The sequence below is a fragment of the Mytilus trossulus genome, chromosome 4 (genome assembly GCF_036588685.1).
Source record: "Mytilus trossulus isolate FHL-02 chromosome 4, PNRI_Mtr1.1.1.hap1, whole genome shotgun sequence".
In the NCBI taxonomy this organism is placed as follows: domain Eukaryota; kingdom Metazoa; phylum Mollusca; class Bivalvia; order Mytilida; family Mytilidae; genus Mytilus; species Mytilus trossulus.
The window spans coordinates 73,585,969-73,613,092 of NC_086376.1; the positions used below are offsets into that span (position 1 = coordinate 73,585,969).

Below are 27,124 nucleotides of genomic sequence, written 5' to 3' on the forward strand. Positions count from 1 at the left end.
TAATAAACTAAAAGCAAAATGCAAATAAACTGGTCCTGTAGCAAAGGCATTGCTAGTAAAACTGGCAAGAAAACATCTCAACGCGAGTAATATATATGGTTAGAATTTGCCAGCAAAAGTCCCTTTACTCTTGTTGAGGTCCGTTTACTCTTGTTAAGCAAAGAAAAATTCAAAATTCAAAAGGAAGCTAAATTTAAGATACAATAATAAACCGTAACACATGTATTCGCAACAAAATATTCAGTTACATAGAATTTTTAGTTTGAATCAGATTACTTGTAGACGTCATGCTTTTAAATCACATTTTATATGGGATTTTGACATGCAGTACAGAGAGGGAGATGTAGTTCTTCATATTTGGTTAGATAAAAAAGATATGTGATTGTCTATGATATATATCCTACTTGATAAGTGTTTTGGGAGTAAAAGTACCACGATTATAATTTAGTACGCCAGACGCGCGTTTTGTCTTCATAAGACTCATCAGTGACGCTCAGTTTAAAAAAGCTATAAAGCCAAACAAGTACAAAGTTGAAGAGCATTGAGGACCCAAAATTCCAAAAAGTTGTGCTAAATTCGGCTAAAGTAGTCTATTCCTGGGATAAGAACATCCTTAGTTTTTCGGAAAAAAATCAAAGCTTTGTAACCGGAAATTTATATAAAAAAAATACCATATACAATAATAAAGCAAAAAGTCAAGACTAGAAGCTTTCAATATCGAAACCCTGCAACAGTTTGTAATACATTTCAGTCGCCATATGTGTTGTACCTATAAAGGATAATTGTTACTAGCTTTATAGTGGGGAGATATATTTTTTAATGTTGATGACATCAAACCTTGTTGACAAACTGGAAAGTTATTTTTTTTTTTTTTAGGTATATGTCACACTTTACACTGAAGAATATGTGATGTATATTGACAATGTCCTAGATAAACTCTACTTCGAAGACCACAGTTGAAAACATTTACCACATGTATCAATAAATTGTCACATTGGCAATCATACCACATCACCTCTTTCATGTCTAGAAAGGCAACATGTATTATCAATTTTGAACCAATTTATATAATTAGGCCGCAGTATTGTGCTCCTTAATACAGTAACCATTGTTATAAAAACTTAACATAGAAAATGGATAGCAGTTACAAGATGAACCCTGAAAAAGACACTGAGGAAAGAGATTTTTTCTTCGCGAGAAAAAATAGAAGATACCAAGATTCAACCTAAAATCATAATCGAAGGAGACAAACAAGTCTAAAGAAAAAAAGACATTGTCAAAACCAGTGTCAACGATACCTTGCACAGAAAAAAATCCGATTAAGTTACTCAAACCAAACCAACCAATAGTGTAAGCAGTTCCAGCAAAGCAAAAAGATCCAGTTTTTTGTTTGTTCTATTTTTTTTAAATTAAATTGTACGCTATAACCGTTTGTTTGTTTTATAAATTGAAATTTCAGTATTTATTTAGGAACACATTTCTTAAAAACAGTGTCCCTTTTTTCATTTATTGTTTTTATCAAATGAAAGAAACAAATATTTGGGGGAACTTATTATTAACTGCATTGACTCATTAAATCCACGTCCGAAATCTAGGGGATTTGCAACTTGAACCATAAAATTTTAGACATGTTGGGGTTTATGAATTTGGTAGTCATACAATTATATTAAATAAATGGCATGTCTGTTTCTCAAAGTACATGGGTTCGTGTTTATCAATAAAAATACAAAGAGAATTGGGATGATTGCCAATGCAAAAAAGTTATTAATAATAATAAGCCGGGCAGTTTGTGTCTAAAACGCTGGTGTTAAGGGAATGAGGTTCTGTTCGGACACAGGTGAGGATACCGAAACACCGACAGTTACCGACAACTGCTGGTATGCTTATAGTACACAACACGACTGGCAGAACCAACTCAGACTTGTAGACCAGTAACAAACAACGAATTTCAGTATGAGATGTTATTTTCACTTTTAGAAAGGCGGACACCGACTAAAACTTAACAACAGTAAACAAGGAGACAATGCCAAACAAAGTTGAGAGTACGTTATAATAAAACTGAGAAAGTTTAATTGTATACAAATATAATTGCACTTTAACAGTAACTATAGACGATGATTGGAGTACGGATTAACGTTTCTGGAATTATACATGTCCGAGACAAGAATTGATAAAACAAATGTTGAAAAGATTATCACTATCCGATAAAAACATTTACGGATTACAGTAATACAATGTAATATTTAATTAAAGTCTCACCTTCAACACTCAAATGTATAATACAATAATAAAAAATAAATTGCCTAGTATTTACACAAGCAATTTATATAGAATAACAAGACAATACATAAGTATGAAACAAATGATGCAAGACATTTAAAAAAAAAAAGTAAAAGAGAAAAAAATATCTACATGTATATAAAAATATACGACGTCTATATAAAGTATCTGCAGATTTGGCACGCAAAAATGTTGATTACTCTCCCAAGAATCACAGATTATAGCTTATCTCGAAAAGAAAAAAATAGTATAACCATCAAAATCTGAATTATTAATTCAACGGACTCTAATATTAGATATAAATAGGGCTTAGCCTAGCTAAGTACATGCTCTTCGTTCTAATTGAAATTCGTTTTTTATACTCGTTCCAGTATCGGCACTAGTTGGGGTCATTCCACAACTTAACTTGGCGTACAAACTTCTGTATGACGTTGGCATGTTCACCTCTTTGCATGATTTAGTCTGAATATGTTTTTAAACTGTCTGTAAATTTTATCAAGTTTTCAGTTTTTTTGGAAATATATAATCATGCCTACCATAGAAGGACATATAATTTTCTTTTTTTCTCTCAAAACTATTTTCATATGCTTACAATATCGTTCTAAATAACCGCTTTTTGAATCTGTCTCCAGTTTTTGTCATTTGAAATGGCAAGAAAGAAATGTTTTTGAAACAGGTAGTGAATTACTACTTAAAATCATTAGTAAAAGGAAATAAAAGAAAGTGCAAGAAATGTTTAGGCATCAAATATATAAGTTCTCAAACTACAAGTTCGTATGTCCGATATCAGAAAAAACAAACTATTTTTTGCTCGGTCTCGCTTCTATTTTAAGAAGTACTCCCACTGGAGAAAAGCATACTAAAAAAATAGCTCTAACAAAAGACTCAGACTTTGTTTATACTTAGTTAAATACAAACGAAAATTTTAAAATATTTTGAAGTATTGTATGGTCTTGCGTATGCACAAAGAAAAGTAACTCAAATTCATGTATCGAGTCATTGGCATTGCAACTTTTTTTTATATTATTTAAAAACACCACATTGATGATGGTTACTTTTAAAAGCATGCAATTGTATTGACTTATTTCATATAATTCATCTCAGGTTACTGTGCTTACCATGGGTACGGATATCATACGTTCAATCACTGGTAAGGTTACATCAAAGTTTTGTTGGTACAGCATATAACGAAATGGAATCCAAACAGGAGTCAGCTAACGATAATAGCCATTTGACTTATTCGGAAATCTTACATGGTAATCTCTCCTATCAACGGTTTCTCCTTAACCTTGATAGTTTTTAAGGTAATAACCAAAAGTTTCAACCAAAGCACTGAATAATCTCTTACAGTATCTCCAACTCTTGTGTTTGAAAACCATTCTAGCTGCAAACTGTCGACAACCAACTTCAACTTCAATATTTGATAAGTTTGACATTGCTACTGGTTTTGGATTATTTTCGGCATCGGTTACCAAGACTAATCTTGCAAGTGTCCGGTAACGTTTCCATACTAACTTTTTTTTCTCGCTCTCTGAGCGGAGAGTTTGCGTCGCAGACGGAAGTACCTTAAACTAGTATCTTTAAAGAGGAGATTTTTTGCTGTATATTCGACATTGTCCATTCTCTAGTAATATATAATGCTTGATCATTTGAAAAGTTTGTTATTATGTGAAGTTTTTACATCCCTATCCAAGACATTTTTAACCCCGCCGCATTCTTTATGTACCTTTCCCAAGTCAGCAGCATGTAGTTATATAAAAGGAAAATTCAAATCAGAAAGTCCATTATCAAATGACAGAATCAAATAAATTAGATCGCAAGTTATCTGATTGAATTGTTTTGCATGTTTTGATTCGGGGGGAAAGGATGGGGCTTTTATATATATAGCCTACTGTACGGTAAAGATTTCTCTGACAGTTTGATATATAAAAAAAAAAGATTTGGTATGATTGCCAATTAGACAACTATTCACACGAGACCAAATAATATAAAATAATATTTACAGTACAGGTCACTATACGGCCTCTAAATAAACTCATCATAGATACCAGGACTAAATTTAGTATATACGCCAGACGGGCGTTTCGTCTAACACTGAGGAAATTCATATCGCATAGTCAGCTATAAAAAGCCTTAAAGGTCAAATGTACAATTCAAACTAGAAAACTAACGACCCAATTTTGTAACCTGGAACAGTGTCGCAACAGAATAATAAAAGAGTTGAAAAAAAACTATAAACAAACAACTCATATGACCAACAGTGACACACAATAACTACTAATATATATATACGTATACATCATCCTGACTTGGTACAGGCTCATACAGAATGTGGCGGAGTAGAACATGTTGGAGAATAACAACCCTCCCATAACGTAGGATTGTGGTGAAACAGTACAACATAAGAACAAACTAGAAAATTCAGTTGGAAAAAGGCTCAACTTTAACTCATCAGCTGAAAACAAATAGAAATAGAGTGGGGGGCTAATATTCGCCGGAGACACAATTTCGCCGTTTTATGATTTTGAGGTGTAAAAACTTTAAAGGATGGCTGAAATAGAAGAAATATGCCGATAAATTATAATTTTATAACAAATATGATTACTTTTTAAACTTAAAAAAAATTACGGCACTTACTGCAAAGGGCCGAAAACGGCCAACGATTTTCGGTCATTTTCCTGAATGAAAAACAGGATTTTCACAGAATTTGTTTTTAGTAATTTTTTGACTGATTGACCTACATTTCTGTTTTTTACACCTTTGAAAAGTCTGCTGTTTATCTTTAATGAAATTTATTTGATAAATATTATATAAAGCTGCATTTATTTGGTTTTAAATAGATGTGTAAAAACGGCGAATATGTGTCCCCCATTGACAAAACATCAAGAAATTTCAAACACCCTTTTATCTAACTTTACAGATGATTATTTTCAAACAAACATGTTTTCAAGCTTAGAAATGTTTTGCATTTGAAACTGTCTTCATAAAGAAATATCAGTATACTTCAAAAACATATAGACCTGAACATAATCTGTAGAAAACATGGAAAGATATGGCGAAAATGAGCACCCAACCCTACATATAACAAATACAGACTGGACGTGGCCGGGTACTTGTAAATCCCAACAACAAAAAGCACGAGGGACATATCTGAGACTACTCGCAGTTACCAATAGCTTAATCAAAGCGAATAACTACTAATAATAAAATTCATGCATCTAAAAACAAAGGCCATATGTTGTCCTGCAATTGCCTGCTACAACTACTTCATTTAGGATACATGTAACTCTGGGCCGTGCCATCGAAGATGTCTTTAGACGGGATGTCCTAAGAAAATCTTAAGAGATTTGTTTGCTCTATGCCGTGTCATCGAAAAGATCTGATCTAGGACATGTTTAAATTATGGTCCCAACCTTAAGACTACTAATTAGCTGTCTTATGATACTCTTATGATCATTTCAACTTTTATGATTGCTTTATGATGTCCTAGCATATAAACAAACATGGCTGCCGTCATCATGCACTTGCGAAGGCGACAAAATATTTGGTGGAGACTATGGCAACCCTTTAGATTATTTAAATGACTTTGACATTGTACGGCACGCGAGTATCATTTATCTTGTTCATTGATATATAATCTGTGCATACCATACCACCAATGATGTCCTGTGCTATTCCTGTATTGCTGAAATAGATTGTACGTTTTTAAGCAATACGGAGTTTTTAGCTATGTTCATTATGTATCGACTAGAAGTTACTACTGTAATCACTAGCCAGTCAACACTGAGGTTAAGAGTTCGAACCCCGCTAGTCTTGGTGCACTCGACTCCTATCTTACTTGACAAGGATACTGAGTCATTTTTACTTTTGAAGGTCGTTGGTAAGGACTATGATTGGACATATTTGTTAAGAATATCTTGGCATACCTTCGATGTACAGTCTGAGATTTATCATAAAAGGTAAACTCATAAAAATAATGAACTCTAATGAAAATTAAAATCGGAAGGTCGCTAGTCAATTGCAAAATCTAAAGCTCAAACATACAGTATAAAACGAATAGATAACAACTGTCATATTCTTGACTGGGTACAGGCTTTTCTTGTGAAGAAAATGGTGGATTAAACCTGGTTTTATAGTTAGTTAAACCTCTAACTTATATGTCAGTCGCATCAAATTCCATTATATTGACAACGATGTGTGAACAAAACAAACAGACAGAATAGGTTCAAATGTCAAAAATAGAGGTATTTAAAGCAGTAAATGTTGTTTTAATATGATCTTTATCACTATTAAAACAAACAAATATGTAACAAGAAGCATACAAAGGCATATAGACAAAGCACATAAGAAAAAATGAGAGACAAGAATACAAAAAATACTATAGCACAATAACGGGTTGTGTAAGAACAGAGCAACGGCATTTGCGACATTGTAACACTCAAAGACATAGACAAAGCACAGAAGCAAATATGCAACGCAAGAATACAAAAAATACCATTGAACAACTTATAACACAATGACGGGATGTATAAGTACAGAGCCACGTCCAATGGGTACCACCAAAAATACAAACTATCACTACAGTTAAAGTAATATGCATATTAATATTAATAAAAATTAATGTTTATAATATTTACTAACATATATCGGAAGACAAAGCTTAATTGTGATACTTTCAATGACACGGCCCCTGGTGGATTGTTATATAGTTATTGTTGTCTCATTAGCAATTTTACCACATCTCCTTATTTCTGTATGTATTCATCCTAATAGTATATAATAAATTAAATGCCAGATCAGTCAGCTCAGCTAAATACATTCATTTCGTTTGTTGGTAATAAAAGTGTAGTTAAGATGTATGTACATGTATACATTTAGATTAAAACAGATTATGTAAGTTCATATAATATGTGAACAAACATGTGAAACCTGGCTATTGTAGCTTGTAACAACGGCATCGAATACAAATAACTATAAATATTATTGCACAATTTCTATAATCATTTTGTTTTCACATTATTTGATCCGATGTATCCGAAAGGATTATAAAATAAAATCAAATTAGGCGAAATCAGTTGTTTACGAAATGACGTTTAATCATAATTAAAATTATTAATAATTCATGAAAAAAATATTTAAATTACCTTGGGATATTGGCTCTTCGTGATAAACTATGAAAGTAATTCATTAAATAGATAACTTTTTTTATTGATTATAATGATTAAGAAGTAAAATTATATTCTTGACTTGTAAATGAAACGGAGCGGAGATTTATTTAAAAATGGAAAATTATCCATAGTATAAACAATGAAATTGTTTACATACATTGTAATGTAGATATTAAATAGATTGTTTTGGATATGTAAAATGGGTACATTCGTTGTTTATGGTCCAGTGAACCAAACAATTACCAGTTACAGTTTGAATTGCGGTATTTTAACATGAAATGGAAAAGAGATATATATTTAACTTGATGAAATATAACTTCGAGGGAAATTCATTTTACATGTCCGGTTTTATTTTGTGATCAAATTCAAGTGTATAGATAAAGGAATATTTTTGTCGAGATGTGGAATTATGTTGTTTTACTTATTTTTCAAGGTAAGTCAGACTTTTGTCCCTTTTATATGTTAATATTTTGTTCACAATTTGTTTCAGATTAAATATTTTTGGTACATTGGTTTTGTATAGCGTTTCAGTCAAGTCGTACACGTTAACGCAATTCAAACATAATACTTTTTTTTTTACATGTGTAGCATTTTATGGTGTATACCATTTAATGTTATACCATTTCAAGACTTTGTTCCATCTTGTACTCTATAGTTCCATTTATCATTGTTTTATAATTTTGTTAAACAAATGAATACTACTTTCTTTCGTCTTTATCACCACAAGAATGTCGTTTCATGTGTAAATTTGTTAATATAGGATTAAAATGTATTTTATAAAAGAAACCGCTTTTGATTCGTCAAATGAAATCCTAATATCGGGAGTTAATCAATTTAAATAGATCTGAAGAAAACAGATTTTGTTAGTTTACGTTGAAATGGAAATATTGCCCAAACAGATATCTGTAATTATCAATAAATAAAATTCGTTCACAAATTAAAGTAGCGTTGTTTAACTTCATTGTCATATAACAAATGGAAGAACATATAAACAGTGGGTTCAAAATATTTGTATCATTTCTATTTCTATTATATGCACCATATTGGCCATGCATTACTTAACATCATGTAGAAAGCATGTTATTGAATCATTAAAGTGCAACAAATTTAAGGACTGAAATCTATTTCTCGGAAATATTGGGGAACGGGAAGGTATAAATCTTTGTTATATTACTACCTAGTTCATCAGGCTACAATTATTGTCAAATTTCATTTGAGACAAATCTCTTTAGAAAGATAGAATTGTTTTTTCCAAGAATGATTACCTTATTGTTTCGGAGAATGTCTCATTTGAAAAGAAAAAATATCACCAAAACTATCACATACCACATCTTTGTTTTTATCGTACAACATGAACAATAGTTATTTGATATCACTAGGTTTTAAAGGCAGTTCGTATTGTCTAGAGGTAAAGTTTTTAAATATTCGCTTAAGAAATATGTTTCATTTGTTATACCGTACGTTTGCTATTGTAGCAAATATTTAATTTTTTAATAGCAGATCGGAGAAGGTATTGTTGATAATAAACCAACAAGGGCCAATGCGTGCTGTGTATTTATTGAATGGACGTGCAACTTCATAACTACACTGACCATGCGTATCTTTTTTTTTTCAATTTGTAACATGCCTGTTGGGTTATGTCTCGTTGAAGCTTTTTATTTAAAGTGTTGTACATCTTTATATTTACATGAAATATTTGAAGAGAACTTAAATAGGTACAAGGAGAAAAGATTGAAGATTGTTTTATAACAGAAAACATCTGAAAAAAAATGGTACAACTCTTTCGAATATTTAAAATGCCGGTACAATTTTTAATCAGTGTATGTTCGATATACGGTATCAACCATTAATCTGTATTTACAAAAGTGAGAATTTATCAAAGTCCAACTTATGACTTTTGATCACTATCATATATATATACCGTCCACTCTCTTTCCTCGAGGGTATTACATGTATGATTGAGCAATATACAAAAAAAAAATGTTGGGCCAATGATTTCAATGTAACAAACTATAATAGATAACACATCGGGCTTCAACAATGATCAAAACCCATACCGCATAGCAAGATGTATATAATAAATATCAAATAAAATAACGCAAATGAGAAGACAAACGATCTTATTTGTTAAATTGAAATTTCCGAATATGATTAATATATATAAACAAACACCATTGTTTAATCAACAGTTGGGATGTAATGGTTCTTGACGGGACGAACATATTTCGATGAATAGAAACTAGATGATGACACGTTTCTTCTCCTGTTATATATATGCGAATGATATGGCTAGCACAAGGAAGATACGAACCCTTAGAATTATCTTAACTGATTTGACAAAGTCCTTGCCTACTGGGTAATATTATGAGGCTAACAAAGACTGATATTTTGGCAAGCTTCTCTCATTTCCCCCCTCATTTTGACAACATATGTATAAGCCTCATTAATATGTAGATAAACTTGAAATATCTGTCAATGGTCAGATACGATTCAAAATATCAATGTAAAATATTTCGTTGTATACCGTCGGAAATTAACGTCGGTCAAAAAAATATTCAAAGAGGATGTTCATGTATATGAATGCTGTTGTGTATGTACTTTCTTATAAGTACTTGACATGTTATATAAATAATAAACTTCTTCTTCAAAAAGTGAACCTAAATATGTTTTCTACACTTGAGATATTATTATATGTTTGCATTAACACAATGTGGTGTATTTTTATTTGCATAAAGAAATTTAACACCTAGCGCTTCTTTTTGAGCTGAAGTGTTTCCGAATTTGTCAGGTTTCTGCATTTAATCTAAAAGATTACCGCCTTACTGGAGAAACCTAGAGAAGAGTTAATTGCATGCCTGCCATTATATTTCATAACAATTCAAATTGTTTGCTGTTTATGTTCAATTTGAGATTGTTTCATTAAAGCTTCTCTGACAATGCTTTACGAAGAAATTCTAATGACAAACACTAAAGTATCCACCGAGTCGCCATTTTGAATTCGTTAATCTATGTACGAGAGACGTTTTAAATTAATCACTGACCCCCACATGTCCTTTATCGACCATCTAACATATATCTCCTCTTTTATTGAAACACTTAGGATATATTACCCCTAGGCATATATATACTTTGTCGTGTTTTTGCCAACTTTTCCTTAATTTTCATTTTCATTGCTCTTCAACTTTGTATTTGATTTTATCGCCATTGTTAAGTCTGGTATGGTTTGTCATATTTTATGCCTAGTATGCCTTTGTATCGGGTTTAAATCTTCATAATCAGAAAGAAAAATATATCTGTATGTTCTTTCTCATAGCAGTGGGCCATACTACTTAAAAAAAAGATTTAAAGAAAAAAGGGGTGCTTTGTGTCAAATTTAATTTCCAAAAATTTTAATAGGAATAACAGCTCTGTTCCTATGCTTGGGGTTTTGTCGTCTAGAGCAATCGTGTAGGTATTATGTATCGCGGAAATTTAAAAACATATTGCAACTTTTATTGACAGTTTAAGTTATATAAAAAATAACTTCATACGTCTGTTTTGTTTCAAACATATTTATATAAATAAATAAATAGCAATTCGTTAGTAGCAGTCGGTTTGTGACAATTTTTTCAAAATAAGATTAGAACAGAAATCGCCGAACCATTCCTTAATATCGCTCAAATAAAGTATCCCCTATTTCATTGACATCCTCGTGTACAGGACTATTGTCCATTAAGTATGCCTTAACCTCTCAATATATAACGTATCATAATAGTTTTGATATCTTTATATTATGCCATTATTATGATGAGTTATTACATAATCACGAATTAGTAGGTACTTTTTTAATCTGTAGTTAATATTGTTATGTTCAATTAATCGTTCTCACAACTTTATAGAATCAATTTTAATCTATTCTCAGTAATATCGTACGCAAATATTTGTTTTTGACTTTTTCTTCATAACGATGATTAAGCCAGTCATCATTATACAACACGGTTCAACTGTTTAAAGAGTATCAAATGTCAGTCAATGAAAACGGTTCGTATAAAAAAGACAAGTTTAGATGTTAAACCTTATAGTTATACAAAGCGAATTTCATCTTGCTCATATTATTATCGAAATTATTGAATTATGATTACAGCTTCACAATTGTGAACTTTACATTTCTATGTAGCAACATTCCAGCAGCTCCTTCATACGGAGTATGCTATTCCCGGGCTTGTATTTACAATCATGGTTTCCTCGATAAAGGGTTGCTGCCCACAAGGAAGCTATTAAACCAAGAGTTCTAAAGGGTGAAGTTGAAAGCATTCCTTTGTTAATATTAAGGACGCCATCACGAGTTGGTTGACCGTTATGGAATAGCCGGTTCATAGATGATATCGGTTATGTTCATTATGTCGTAAATACAATCCCATTCCCTTTTGATGAATGTGATCTTCCGAATTAGAACATTTACCGGATTTGTAATAACATAAGCAACACGAAGGGTTCCACATGTTCCTTCCGGATCACCCCCAGTTTTTGGTGGGGTTCGTATTGCTTAGTCTATAGTTTTCTTTGTTGTGTTTTTCTTTATAAGCCATGGTGTTGTCAGTTTATATTCGATCTATGAGTTTGACTGTCCCTTTGGTATCTTTCGCCACTCCTTGAACCAAAAGATGCATATACAATAAACGAAGTCCTGTATTTATGTTTTTACATTTATGACGAATCTGTAATGTGTTAAAGAGAAATACTAGTTCATTCAGTGATCGTTGATGGCAAGCCAATTAACTTTCTTGTTTGTTGCCGAAGTTTTTAATTACATGGAGCACGTAAAAAAAGCAAGTGAATTTATAAGCAAATGATATTTTTATCATATGAATGCGTCCCCGTTTGTTGATTAAACTTTTTAAATAATTTGGTGTTTTATATATATAAATAAATCTGTTCTTTAAGACAGTTATTGCTATTTTTATTTCAGACAACATAACGGTTTTTCATTAACGATACTTTTCAAAGTTCACGTACACTTGTTTTATAGAAAACTTAGCCATTCAGATAAATCAAACATATTCAACTTCGTTTTAATTTGAAGTTTCATATGACTTTAAATAACCGTAACATTCATAGTATAGGAGATGTTAAGATATCATGTATTAAAAAATTCGTAATTTTATACATTGTGTCCCTTTATTTAACTGCCACAAACTGGTAAAATAATAATTAATTTCTCAATGAATGGAAGCGGTCATTTAGGGAGACAACGGATACATGTCATTGTAAATTGTCATTTATTGCTCCATGTATGTCGCGATGTTAATTAGCTGGAAAGATGCACGAAGTAATTAAACTTGTTGGACTGAAACATTTGAACTTTCAATAAGGCTATTTCAAAGTTACTTATTTATATTATATATAAAGTTGTCATCAATTTTTTTACAAGTGTTTTAAAAATCATATTAACAATAACGTGTCTCCGCTGGAGAGTTAGCCATGAATAATATTTTACAAAGGTAAAAACGAAAAAGAATTGATATATTTTAAATCTTTTGTGTATAAAAGCAGTCAACCGTTTAGTTACTTAATGCATACATTTTTGAAATCCCAACAAACTTTCATAAAAACCAAATTATCACACCCACATCTATAGAGTCAGTGGAAAGTACAAATTTCGTTACAGAATTATATAACCTCCTATGATTGTTTGCACATTAGGGTCTACAACTAGAGGCTCTCTATGTGTAACTCACATTGGTCTATGTGCTGCAGTGAATATTAAACAAACAAAGGGCACTCTACTATGAAAGACAAAAATAGAATTCATGACAACAATCTCTGTTTTAGTATTTTTATCGGGTCAATTGACAATTTTGGTCATGCTTACTTATTTGTAGATCTTACTTAAAAAGTTTCCTGAACATTCTTGCTTGTACATTTTTCTGTATCTATAATGATTTGGCCCAGTAGTGTCAAAGGAGAAGATTTATGTAAAAGATTACAAAAATTTACGAAAAATTGTAATAAGCTGACTTTAAAGGACACTAACTCCAGAAGGGGTCAATTAACAGTTTTGGTAATGCTTGGTTGAACTATTTTGCTGTTGACAGTGTATCTTTATCTATTATAAAATTCAAGATAAGAACCAAAAATTGCAAAATTTCCTTAAATTTACCTATTGAGAGGCAGCAACCCAACAACGGATCGTCTGATAATTTCAGGGCAGATATATATTGACCGGCCATTTTCAACTTGCCAGATTTGCTCTAAATGCTATAGTTTCCGTGGTCACCATCTTATTGGTTATTGGGCAGTGTCATCGGATACATTTTTTAACTTGATATCATAAGGCTTACTTAGGCCAAATATTGTATAATTTGGCCCAGTAGTTTCAGAGGAAAGGATCTTTGTAAAAGTTAACGACCCACGGACGCCAAGTGATGAGAAAAGCTCGCTTGGCCTTTGGGCCAGGTGAGCTTAAATGATTCTCGGCTTACTTCTGTATGCAGGAGAGATAATATGTCTAATAATTGTCTAAAGAATACGACCCTTGACGCTACAAGACCATGAGCCAGATAAAAAAAAAATCGCTACATGACATTTTTTGTATATTGCTATCAACAACTTCTTTAAAAATAGGTTAATACCCCGGATGCATGGATGCTTGTGTATCTACTCATGTGTACATATAACGTTTTACACAAAGCTCACATGGTGTTAAATCATTGAAACAGTACTTCATGGCATGCAGATATTAACACTTTCATTGGTATATAAGATCATAAACTACTGACGTATTGCTAATGAGAAAGATGTTGGTTTCCAGCAGGGTTGTACTTTTATACCATGTCAATATGAACTTATAACATGTATAATACGATCAAGTTTTCTGCTTGGAGTTTTTATTGAGCAATGTCTGATCTTTGTTAGATTTTTCTTAAAGGTATGAAACAATAAAAGGGGTAATTCTGATTTACATGAGCTCGCAGGGGGTACTTCTGGATAACAAGAGTTCTACCCTTTGTCCTTGTCTTTTAAACTTTCGTTTTTACTTTTGGGGGAGGGGGGTTGAGGGTGGGCTTAATATCAGTTTTCAATATAATATTGTGTGATTGCTAGTTTGTTGTTTTGGCCACAGTGTTGTCCGATATTCTTCTGCTGAATATTTTTTATGATTGCCTTTTTGTGTCTTCTAGCTGTCCATTGAACGCATTTGATTCGTCAAATGCATTCAACTTACACATTGAATCTGATGTTCCAAGCAGAAAAAAGCGATGTGTTTTGTTAGCTTACATGCAAAAGTAAACAGTCATTTCGAATTTTATTCGATTACGTTATATATAACTTCTAACGTTATGATCATAGGCACTTGTCTCAGGATTTGTTATATTAAGATATATATATAGAAAAAATATGTCTGAGACAAGTGCTTGTGGTTATCAGAGCACCTAATGCATTCCTGACTTTCGAATGTTTAGCTTTAAACGTTTCCGATTTGGTCGAGATAAGAAAAAAGCTTTGAACGCACGAAATTTATCTTTAAATTATCACTATGAGTTTCAGCTTTCATTACTGAATCATTGTTGCTTTTCAATTAAAGTAATATAGCTATGTCAATTAGTCGAGGTTCAACTATTTTCTCATTTTTTATTAATCATTTAAAATAACTAATTGCAACTCATGCAGTATTTTTCAAACCTTATAATAGCACTGTCTTTTTTATGTACTATAAAGACTAAACTTGTGATTCAGCGGATGTGAAAATATTGCCTGATGACAAACGAGGGTATAAATAATGCATACTTTTTAGTTTATGATTTTTTTATTATGTGATGTATGTGGCTTGTACTTTAGATACTGTAACAGTCTTATTGCTAACAAAGGTTTCTTGTGCTTTAATGAAAATACACATCAATAAGAAAAAGAAGAACGCTTGCTCCTTTTTTTTATTTCTCATTTCTGTTGGAAAGAGATTTGAAACTGTTCTTCATTTAGAGTGAGTTTTTTTCTGTTGTATGAGCGAGTAAAGTACTATCCCTTTGGATTTTTTTCATTAGATTCTATTCTTTATTTAAAGCTCTTTCTTGGTATTATTGTCGAAAGTATTTACTCTGTCTAGCTTGGCACCTTTCAATCATGTTTCAATCTTTCTGCATGGTTAAAACAAAAGGCCATTTCAATTGCGATATTGAGGTAATTCCTTTATAAAGTTTACCCATATACAAGGGTGCTTGATGAGTTTTATGGAATAGAGAACAATTGGCAAAAATAAAGTAAAGAGTAGAGGAAAAGGGCATAAAACACAGAAAAGAAGACCCTCAAATGTGTAAGATAATTTAGTCTTAGATGTTTGCTTTTTTTCTTAGTTGTTATTGGCTTTGAACTAGCTGCCAGTAACTGTAAGTACTCTCAGATCTGTACTCAGTGTCTTTTTGTTGTTGGGATATTTACAAGTACGTATACCAGACCACTTCTGCTCTATATTTTGTTACATGACATGTATATTTCTATTTGTATCCATTTGATGCGTAAAGCCTTTTTCGGCTGATTTTTATAGTTCGTTCTTATGTTGTACTGTTACATCACTGTCAAAGGTAAAGGAAGCCTATGGGTAAGGAACCGGCTAACTATTCAACGGCGCAACATCATGTATGTAACCCTTGACAGATTTGCTCTTAATGCTTTGGTTTCAGAGTTATAAGCCAAAATCTACAATTCCCCTATGTTCTATTTTTAGCCATGGTGGCCATCTTGGTTGGTTGGCGGAGTAACCACACACGTTTTTAAATTAAGATACCCTAATATTGATTGTGGCAAAGTATGGTTAAATTTGGCCCACTAGTTTCAGAGGAGAAGATTTTTGTAAAAGATTACAAAAATTTGATAAAAAATGACTATAAAGGGCAATAATTGTGGCCAAGTATAGATACATTTGGCCCAGTAGTTTCAGAAGAGAAGATTTTTGTAAAAGTTAACGACGACGGACGAAGCACGACGGACGCAAAGTGATTTGTGTCTGTTATGACCCCCTGATTTTTTTCATTTTTCATCGGTTGCAGTTCAGAAAGTTTGATTTTACGCTTCATTGTGTATGGAATATCATCTTCCTGTGTCAATTGTTGATTAACTCACGGGATGTCTTTGTTCAAAATTCTAAAGGCTTCATCTTAATCCCAGAAATTGTCTACCTTTAAGTTTTATATGTTTTTATACAAATATATCATGCTTACAAGGGGTATTTGCCAAAAATACCGGTTGAGAGGTTCAAATTTCCAGAGCCGATAGGCGAGGGAAATTTGATTACCTCGAAACCGGTATTTTTGGCAAATACCCCTTGTAAGCATGATATAATTGTTTAATTCCACCGAATGTTCCACCCCAGTAAGTTTATTATAATCAGGTATCATATGTAAGTTCAACTTGAATGTATAATTTTTGTAAACACTGCCGCTGTGCTATTTACGCAGTCAAATTGCATTGACCGTATAATCATTTCTAATCATTTTTTTATGTACAGTCACTAGCTGACCTTTTTTTGATAATTTGCTGATTCTCGGCTGACTACTACACTTAGTTCATCAGTTTCAGTGAGGCGTAATACAAGTGGATTCCAGTTTTATGTGACCAGTTGATAATTCATTTCCGTTGAATTTTATTTATGACGTCGTTAAAAGAACATGTTCGCGGAATTTTTACGTCATTCAATAATGATGCTTTTTATCCTTAATATTTCATCTGGAACCGTATATTTAAAATGACCATGAATTTGTCATATAAGAATAGAAATAATTCATTGAGTTATTTTTAGACATGGTATTCCCCATCTGCCATGGTATTTGCTAGGGTATTCCCCATGTGCCATGGTATTTGCTAGCAAATACCCCGGCACATGGAGAGAAAAGAAAATCTCAATACATAGAAATTGGTAAAAAATACCATGTCTCTCATCCAATCAAAATACAGCATTATTACATAAGGTGGAATTAAATACTCAAATCTTCAAAAAAATTATCTATTATATTGAAAATTGGGGGAAAAGAGAGGAAAACGGGAAAAAAAAATATAGTTAATAGAAGAACGCTAAGCCCTGATAATAGCCAAATAGTCCAGCAACAATAAATTGGTGCCGTGTAATATTATTAATTATATAACACTCATAGTCTCCGAGGATGGATTACATCGGTATCATCCCAGTAGCTATAACTTCATTACTGTTGGCTTAAAAATACGGATCAGATCGGTTTTATGAACATCGAATCATTACATTGGCAGTGATAGATCTTTATGATAAACCCGGACCTAGTTGTTGATATAAATACATTTGTAGTTCAATTATTCATAAATAAATTTATAAAAAACATTGTTCAATACAAGACTTTGCTTGATGAGGGAAGTGTAATATTAAACTGTTGAAACATTATCTTAAGTTTAAAATACGCAATTAAAAATAATAAATAACAATTTATATTTTTACAATGTTTTATAGTATGACAGTATATTAAGGTACGAAAACGTGTATGCACATGTAACAGAAAATTGCAAAATTAAAGTGTCAATTTTCATCAACATTTTAAATTAAGTCAGTCAACTGACAACCGCTTTAAGTAATTATAGTTTAAATAATTCTTTATACTTCCTTTCCACTTTTGGCAACTGTAATACATTTACAACTGTTACGTCGTAATACTTATAGACTTTCAACATGTTCCTCTACTAAAAATCCTTTTTTTTTTTTTATAATTTTACAACTTTTACAATTTTACTGCTTTTAAGAGTTGAACTTCAATTAAAAATTTATAAAGACACAGGAAGAGGATAATCAGTATATATACTGCAATTTTCAGTAAGCATATGCATTTCAAAGAAAAAAATAAAGAAAGGGCATTGTACAATGTACATGTAGCAAGACTAGTGGTAATATTGCACCAGTAGATCTAGTGGTCCTTTTAATGAATTGAATTGGAAAACATTTGCTCATTATCTATTCGCGCATGTATACATCATGCATATTCAGAACAAGAACAATTAATCCAAAAATACAGAATCGATGTTTTTGTCTTCACACTAAATCGGTATTTACGCCCCCTTTCTGACCGGACAAGCCTTAGTATTTATACAAGCTAAAACAACCTACAAAGCTATACAAACGGACGGCCATTGTGGTAGTCATTAACCTCGTATTGTACGTCTTTGACCAGATTAAATACCAGAAGGTGCCTTCAGACGACTGTACTTATAAGTGTCTGTAGCATTTCAACTTTAAAAAGAAATTGAAAAAACAATAACATAGCATGCTTTGCCATGCATTTGGTTCGTTAACAAATCGTTAGTGATCCGTATTAAGAGCACCTTACCCTATCTTATATACCTAGAATGTTTTAGTGGTTGTGTGAAAAATCTGATTGAAGTACAAGTTCTGTGACAATATGATCTTTTTTTTCCTATTCAAAACCTCCATGTTAACTTATTTGCTATTTGATTTTCACTGGACATATTAACCATACTAAGGAGTAATCGTACCAATTGAAAATCAAGCGATAAATCATTAAACTTCTCTATCTCACAATCATCAATAATACCAATTTTCGTGTTGCTAAACATTATTCGCTTGATTAAAAAACAGTTTACATATCATTAAAGTTACACATTTTAAAAATTCTGAAATTACTAATTCTTTGTATGCAGCCCATAAAAAAGAATTATAAAAAAACCGAAACTAAATCGATTTAAAAGTAAGAGTTCAATTAAAATCTTTATAATAGAATAACCTGTTAATATGCCAAAGTAAATGATAAACAACTTTGAAGTCATGGTACTTGATATTTCGCAGTATATTTTTCTACCAAATATAAAGAAAATTGACACATACATGTATGATATAATACTATTATATACACATAACATGATATAATTAAGACACGATTACGAAGTATGTGGCAATGTGATATAAAAAAATAATGAAGAATGAACAAAGAATATAAAAGATTGCATCCGCCCTCAACCCGCCTTTGCCTATTTTATATATCAACTGCAGTTTGTGTAATATGAACTCAGAATTTAGGCGGTGTCTATAAAATAGTTCAGGGCATCAAGTCATCCTGTTAAATAGATAAATTGATCCCAAAAATATCACCATAATTACAATGGCATTATTGCATTGGGTCAATATGAGTAATTCTTTTCAGGTATATAAGTGATAATGATAGATTTTTCGGATCAAGTATAGAATACGTGATTGTAGTACCATCGGACTTATATTTAAGTCAAATGAAGTAAATCGGTTCTTATACAAATTACATAATTGTAGTACCATCGGACTTATATTTAAGTCAAATGAAGTAAATCGGTTTTTATACAAGTTAAATTATTTTCCAGGTTTATTATTTGAAGATTGTAGTTATGTTTAATCGCCATATTAAGTTGGGATCGACAGGTCGACAGGTCGACAGGTTGACCTGTCGACCTGCTGACCTGTCGCCCTGCTGACCTGTCGACCTGTCGGCCTGTCGACCTGTCGACCTGTCGATCCCAACTTAATATGGCGATTAAACATAACTACAATCTTCAAATAATAAACCTGGAAAATAATTTAACTTGTATAAAAACCGATTTACTACTTATATAATATTTTTTTTTTTTAACTTTTGATTTTTTTATTTCCAACAATTACAACATATACATGATATACATACAATATAATACATATAAGATAAATACAATGTCATTTTTATAAATAAATCTTAATTGGAAATATTTTACATTTTCTATTGAAAAGATAAAAAAAAAAAAAAAAAAAGAATAAAAAAAAAGTAAAATGAAATAGAAAATAAATAAATAAATAAAGAAGGAAAACAAAAAAACAAAAAATAAAAACAAAACTCAAAGTGATTATCCAGTTACATCCCTATCTTTATTTTTATTATCACATAAATTATGCTGAAAAAAAAATTTGAAAATTTACGAGACATATTTCTTTCGTAACAGCCATCAACACGATCAAGTACATAACATGGCAATAATATTTTCTTTAAAAAAGATTATAATTAAGTTGTCATAAGTAATTGTAACAACAACAAAAAAGACATTAGCCAGTATACAATAATAGTTTTTCAAAAACATTCCATACATTGTCAAATTCAGTTATCTCTTTTTTTTTTACAGCTATCATACTCTCTAATTTATACATGTCTTTCAGTTTCATTATAATTGCTTGCAATGAGAGATTCTTTTTAAAGCATCTAGAATTATACATATATTGTTTAATATAAAGAAAAATCATGTTATATGGGTTGTTGGGAAATATCTTGGATAAGTCTCCAAAAAGAAAGTTTAATTTAATCATTGGGAGACTTATTCCACCGGAAAGGAACCAGTTATCAACATCCTGTAGAAAATCTTGTACAGTATTGCAATTCCAAAATAGGTGTTCTATAGACTCATTATCTGATTTACAAAATGTACACAAAGGATCATCAGTCAATTTTATTTTAACTAAATACTGATTTGTGGCAATAATGCAATGGTTAATCCTATATTGCAGCCACTGTAATTTACTATTTTTAGTAACAGCAAAAGGCAGTCTGAAAATCTTTTTCCAGTTCAAGTTCTGTTCACCTAAAATTTTAACCCACTTAAGCTGTCCAGTAGGAATAACATTATTTCTTGTCAGTACAGAATACATATCTTTTGATCCTTTACAATGTTTTAAAAATATTTGTAGACATGATGGTATAAAAGGACAAGCTAATTTGTAAGATCCTTTAGGGAAAGATTTGGATGCCTCTTTCACTGCCGAAATAACACTGCTAAATTTAAGAAAATCTGTGTTAATGTTATATATTTGCTTAAATTGATCAAATGAAATATACAATCCATTTTGGTCAACTATATCATTTACAAATCTAATACCACTTTTGAACCAATCTTGATAAAATACTGATTTATGGCCAATCTTAATATTATTATTTAGCCATAGTGGATTTGATAAAAATGAATCATAAGTAAAATTTCTTTCTTTTTGAATAATCATTTCCCAGGATCTTAGTACATCTTTCCAAAAATGGTTATTAACTGTCATATACAGTTGTCTAATATAATCAACACCACAACTAAACAACTTTCTTTTATCTATATTTGACATGAAAATATTTTGCCATTTACTATCTCTCTGCAAAATCCTCCTAATCCATGTTGATTTAAGTGCTGTAATGAACATATTCAAATCAAGCATTTTCAAACCACCCTCCAAATAGTCTTTGATTAGAATATCCTTCTTAACTCTATGTATAGGTGAGTTCCATATGTATGAATAAATAAGTTCATTTATTCTCTTAATAATATCATCTGAAGGATTTGGCAGAGAGATAATGAGATGGTTTACAATAGGCAAGACTAGAGTCTTAATCACAGTTATTCTCCCTATAACAGTTAGATTCCTTTTAGACTACTTATATAATATTACCGGAACTACTTAAACGTATTCTATACTTGGGCCGGAAGAAAATCCATCTGTCCATACCGTAGTCTTGAAAAAAATTAATCACACTTTCTATCTCGAAATTAAACCACATTTCAAATTTCGTGAGTAAGTATTATGACTCGTTTCGAAGCTAATGTTTTCACAAATGTGGTTTAATTTCGTGATACAAAGTGTGATTAAATTTTTCATATATTTGGAAAAACAGAAAGGCTCTTGTAATGCAGTTCTCTGCTTGTTAAAATTATATATTTTCACACATAAATTTTTATTCTTTTGGGAAAAAAAAGTGAATTTAAATGTTTTACATCTTTATTGAATGGACTTCTGCTCTTCAAATTCCATTACTCGGAGCATACTAGTCATTTAATAGTCATTGACTTCTTGTTACGGAAATACATAATTCTCATTTCAAACAAAATTCTGATGCAGAAAGATATACTTGTCTTTCATGTTTGCACTGTTCTACAAAATATGTCAACTATGTCAAATATATTTACGATACATGAATTAAATCAATAACCGAATACGACCTTTTAGTAAAAGCTATTCTCTATTATATGAGAAAAAAATGTAAATATTCGTATATCGAAATTAAACATAGATACATGTAGCACTCCAATATTCAAAAGATTTGTATCATTATATGTCATAATCAGAATACGAATATCATAATTATGCTATTCAGGTATCCGGCGGGATGTATAGTATGACATTCCCAGCTGAGGGTTTATAATACCTAAGCTGAAATTTTAAATAAATTTTTATTGCGAATTACAAAATTTTTGACTATTGCGGTAAAGTATCAGGTTTTGTGTGTCAAAATTTCTATTGATCAAAAAGCATACTATCATAGCAAATGAAACATAATTATTTATATTGCAAACATCTTTCAAATGTAATAAAAAAAAATCGATTTGTCAAGATGAGCACAAGTGTATGTTAGTGAAGGATATACACTATTCAGAAAAATGTTCTGAATATCTAACTGCATAGTCAATGTGGCAAAAAAATACCTGTAGCTTGCAAATATATTTAAAAATGGGTAATCCGTAAAATGTGCGCAAATCAGGGGTGGTGTTCTCTAAAGTATCCTAAGATTCGTCCTAAGACACATATTAGATCAATTTTAGGATGGACTTAAGATCAACTTAGGACACTCTTTAAAAGTTGTGTCTCGAAGCTATCTCAGACGAATCTTATGTTAGGACGTCCTTAACCACTTTAGCACATATCCTAAGTCGAAATTAAAAATCGTTAAAGATATTTTTTGATAACATATTTACGAATGACGAAATTATTTAATAAATTAAAATTGTTTATTAATCTTATAATTAATGCATAATTACTAATGTAATTATATAAAACAAGATTGGTATCATTAAACTGGAAAACAATTTGTTTTTGAAATGAGAATTAAATTTGAAGTGTAATCGTATCGTGAAACACGAAGTTCACAGTTTAAAATCATGCACAATTTATTTATATACAAGTTAATAACCGATGGTGCGTTTCATGTCATGTTCATTTTCATATAATTACATTAGATGTATGTTTCATTATAATACGTTATTCTGATTGGCTAATTGCACATCACATGTTATTCCGTAAGCAGTTGCATGAGACAAAAACATTTCATTCATGATGACACGAGGTCCCACAATAAAGTGCACAGGTGAATTTAAAAATTTAACTTCATGAAAATCGTGCTTTTATAATCCTAGCTAAAAAATGCTTCTCAGTTTTTGTAACTTTATAGGGTTATAAAAGCGTTGACCGTGCGTACATTTGAGAATGAAGCGCGGACGTACATTTTTAGAATGAAGCGCTTCCGCGCTTCATACAAAATGTACTTCGGTCAACGCTTTTACACCCCAATAAATTTACAAAAAGAAGCATTCAATTCTTAAGTAAAATGAGCAAAAAGCGAAACCCAATTTTTATTATGCTAGGATGAAAATAAGATGATCTTAAGACACCTTATTGGGTGTCCTAAAGTTGGGACGAAAAATGAGATATATCATAAGTTAAGAGAGCTTCGAGAACACGACTTACGACAAAGACTTGTCATAAGATAGACTTAGGACACGTCCTTAACTTAAGATAGCTTCGAGAACACCACCCCAGCTCTCAACTTGTGACAGTAAACAATCAGTATGTTTCTACGTCACCCATGCTCCAAATGAAATCATCATGCCAGGGAACATTTATAACTTAATTAAATGACATTGAGTTCTATACATATAATCACCTCATTAGAACATCTATTATTATTAATAGCAATTAGACTATCTATACTTGTAGTTGCTAAATTAATAATAGAAAAATCTATGATTAGTTGTGGAATTTCATCATTTATGCTGTGCGCTTTTATTGATCGACACTCAAATACTGTTGAATAAGGAAGCAAATTGGCTTGAAAATTTGTCAAAAAACTGTGCTATAATACTGATTTGGAGTTGTACGTTCGTTTTAAATTTGTAATAACAAATGGAAGTTTCTAGTCAAATAAATAATAATTATTAATAAACGGTTGATTGCGAATATCGTTTATATTGATTGCATGGACTATTATATATATATAAATTCAGATTGGAAATTTATATAGGCAAACGATGAGAAATAATAGAATGCTGATACGGAGATCAACACAAACGATGATCCTCAATTTGTAAATGGATAATTCATCATTGTAGATAAACCAGTTGTCGCGAGGAAGGATATAAACTTGAAAAATTTGTCTAACATTATATGTTAACAGCAGTGATACTTTCGCAATGCATACATCTACTCTATGTGTCATATTGTGCATAATCCAAACCTGTTTTGTAGGGATGTACTTGGCACAAACACAGCTACTCACAACAGAGTTGTATCAACATCTATTTATGAATACCAACTATACGATAGATTTGTTACCAGTTTGTAAAAATGGCGGAAATGTTACAGTTAAACTGCAGACGGCCCTCAGACAAGTTATGGATGTGGTAAGTAACAAGTACATTGCATACCTTAGTAGAAGATTTTAAAGTGAGAAAAGCATTCGAGTTTATTGCTATTTTACCTATGACGACATTATTTATTTCATTGATAATGGCACATGCGCCCTAACTTTGTAGCGATAATTTTTTATATCAATCTACTGTGTTAAGAAAGATAATTATCAGTCAGTAAGAACAAAGGAAAATTTCCTAAAATATCGATAATGGATGTTATTTGTATATAAGCATTATGTCTGCGTAGAACTATTGTTACGGCATCAATTATCACTAAAAAGGTGTCAAAACATCGCATTTAATTGTAATTCTTGAAATACTTTTGTTTCTAACGTGATCATAAAATGCCACTCGAATAATTTTTATTTTTTTTGGTTGTGGGGATGTAAAAGTGCACTGCCACGTCCACTCTGTGTTGTGTTCGGTAAATTTTCTGATTGTATTTATCTTTTTTTTTTTATAGTTTGTTGTTAATTTAGTGTTTTCAGCGACTGTTTTACTAGTTTTTCTTATGATGAACTGTTACACCACTGTTCTAGGTTAGAGGAAGGTTGGCACACCTTCAAACTGATTAATCCCGCCATATTATGCATGTGTCAATCCCAAATCAGGAGCCTGTAATTCGGTGGTTGTCGTTTGTTTCTGAATATCATATTTGTTTTTCGTTCATTTTTTGTACATAAATTAAGCCGTTAGTTCTCTTGTTTGATTTAGTTTACATTTCTAATTTCGGGGCCTTTGATAGCAGACTATGACGTTAAGCACGATATTGCGTCTCAAATGGTAACGTCAAATTTTTGCGTTTTACGGCGATTACCGATTATTTGGGATAGGTTTTGTATTTCGCTTGCAATTTTTTGTTTTGCACATCAATATGGATACTTCTTATAATGTTTTATTTTACTGAATATGCATTGAATATTTCCCAATGAAGGTAACGTAAGCAAAAAACAACAAAATATATCGAATTTGGGTAATGCATATCTTGATTAAATGAGAAGATATATACGGTATGATGAGTGCCAATGAGACAACTTTCAACCAGAGATCAATTAACATACAACGTATTAAAGTGTAATGTTTTCCCATTAGGATCCGAAAAGGAGGAGGATATATATTTTGCTTTAATATAAAAAAAAGTTTGTCGAGAATAACAAGTTAAACGGGTCTTGCCTCGAGGGTCTTGCTTATGAAATTCACTATACTTTCTTTAATAGCGGTACAATTAGATTATGAAATGAAACGATTGTCAGAAAAAAAGGTTAATCATTATTCATCTCATATGTTTACAAGCTTTGTATGATGTGGAGAGGTATATAGCCACGCTTTAGGCCCGATTTTATTTTCACTTTCAATTCTTTACATGTTGCAGAGAAATAAAAAAAATCGCAGTCAGTTTACGCTTCCTTTTGAAAATTTTGATAAAGATGATTTGTTATCCTCTTGTGATACAAAACTTTTTCACAACGTAAGAACCTCATCTAAACGAACAAACCCAGTCATCGGATTTTTTTATGATACTTTGTGATCTTGTTGATAGCATCTGACTATCAAAAAAAAATCTATCTGAAGAACTATATACAGATGATCCACCATAAATAGCGTACCACGAATCGACAACGTTGAAAACGTTCGAAAATCGTCCAGTGGACAAACTTGCAAGACATTTCATTTCTTTGAAAACGAAGTCGTTTTGACTACGCAAGTTATTAAAAAGTATGTAGCTGTTTTGGAAAGTAAAAGCACAATTACGGAAAAGGACAATTAAGCATGCAACTAATCTAAATTTTTAATAAATAACGTCACAAATGACAATTTATTTGTTTTGATTCCAAGTTTGGCAATATGTATATATATGGTAAATAAACATAAGGCTGTGTTACAATGGGCCAAATAATAATAATTAGAAAATGCAATTAATAATGCAATCAGTACAATGAAGGGTAGACAATCCCCAAATGCTTTATATTCCTTTAAAGTCAATTCAGAATGCAATTCTGAAAGCTAAAACATATATGAATAATCACAAAAGATAGAAAAATGAAAATAATAATACATGTAGTATCCTATAATTGATATAATGCAAAAGTGATATATATAATCTATGCTTAAACCACACCCATTCAATAATGCTACTGGGATGGGTGGGTGGGGAATGCAAAAATTGCGCCATGCGGCTGCTTATATCATTTATTTATAACTGCGTATGCCGCTTACATCATTTATCTAAAGGTTAAGCT

The 27,124-nt window shown here is 31.4% G+C and overlaps 1 protein-coding gene across 1 annotated transcript in view; it reads left to right on the forward strand.

The window, feature by feature from the left end:
* Positions 1 to 7,274: 7,274 nt before the first annotated feature.
* LOC134715941 (neuronal acetylcholine receptor subunit alpha-10-like) overlaps positions 7,275 to 27,124 on the forward strand; it is a 40,814-nt gene continuing 20,964 nt past the window's right edge. Inside the window, exons 1-2 of the mRNA XM_063578507.1 lie at positions 7,275 to 7,881; positions 24,721 to 24,875. Coding sequence (XP_063434577.1) covers positions 7,848 to 7,881; positions 24,721 to 24,875 — 189 coding nt within the window. The 5' untranslated portion in view covers positions 7,275 to 7,847. The remainder of the gene's footprint in view (positions 7,882 to 24,720; positions 24,876 to 27,124) is intronic.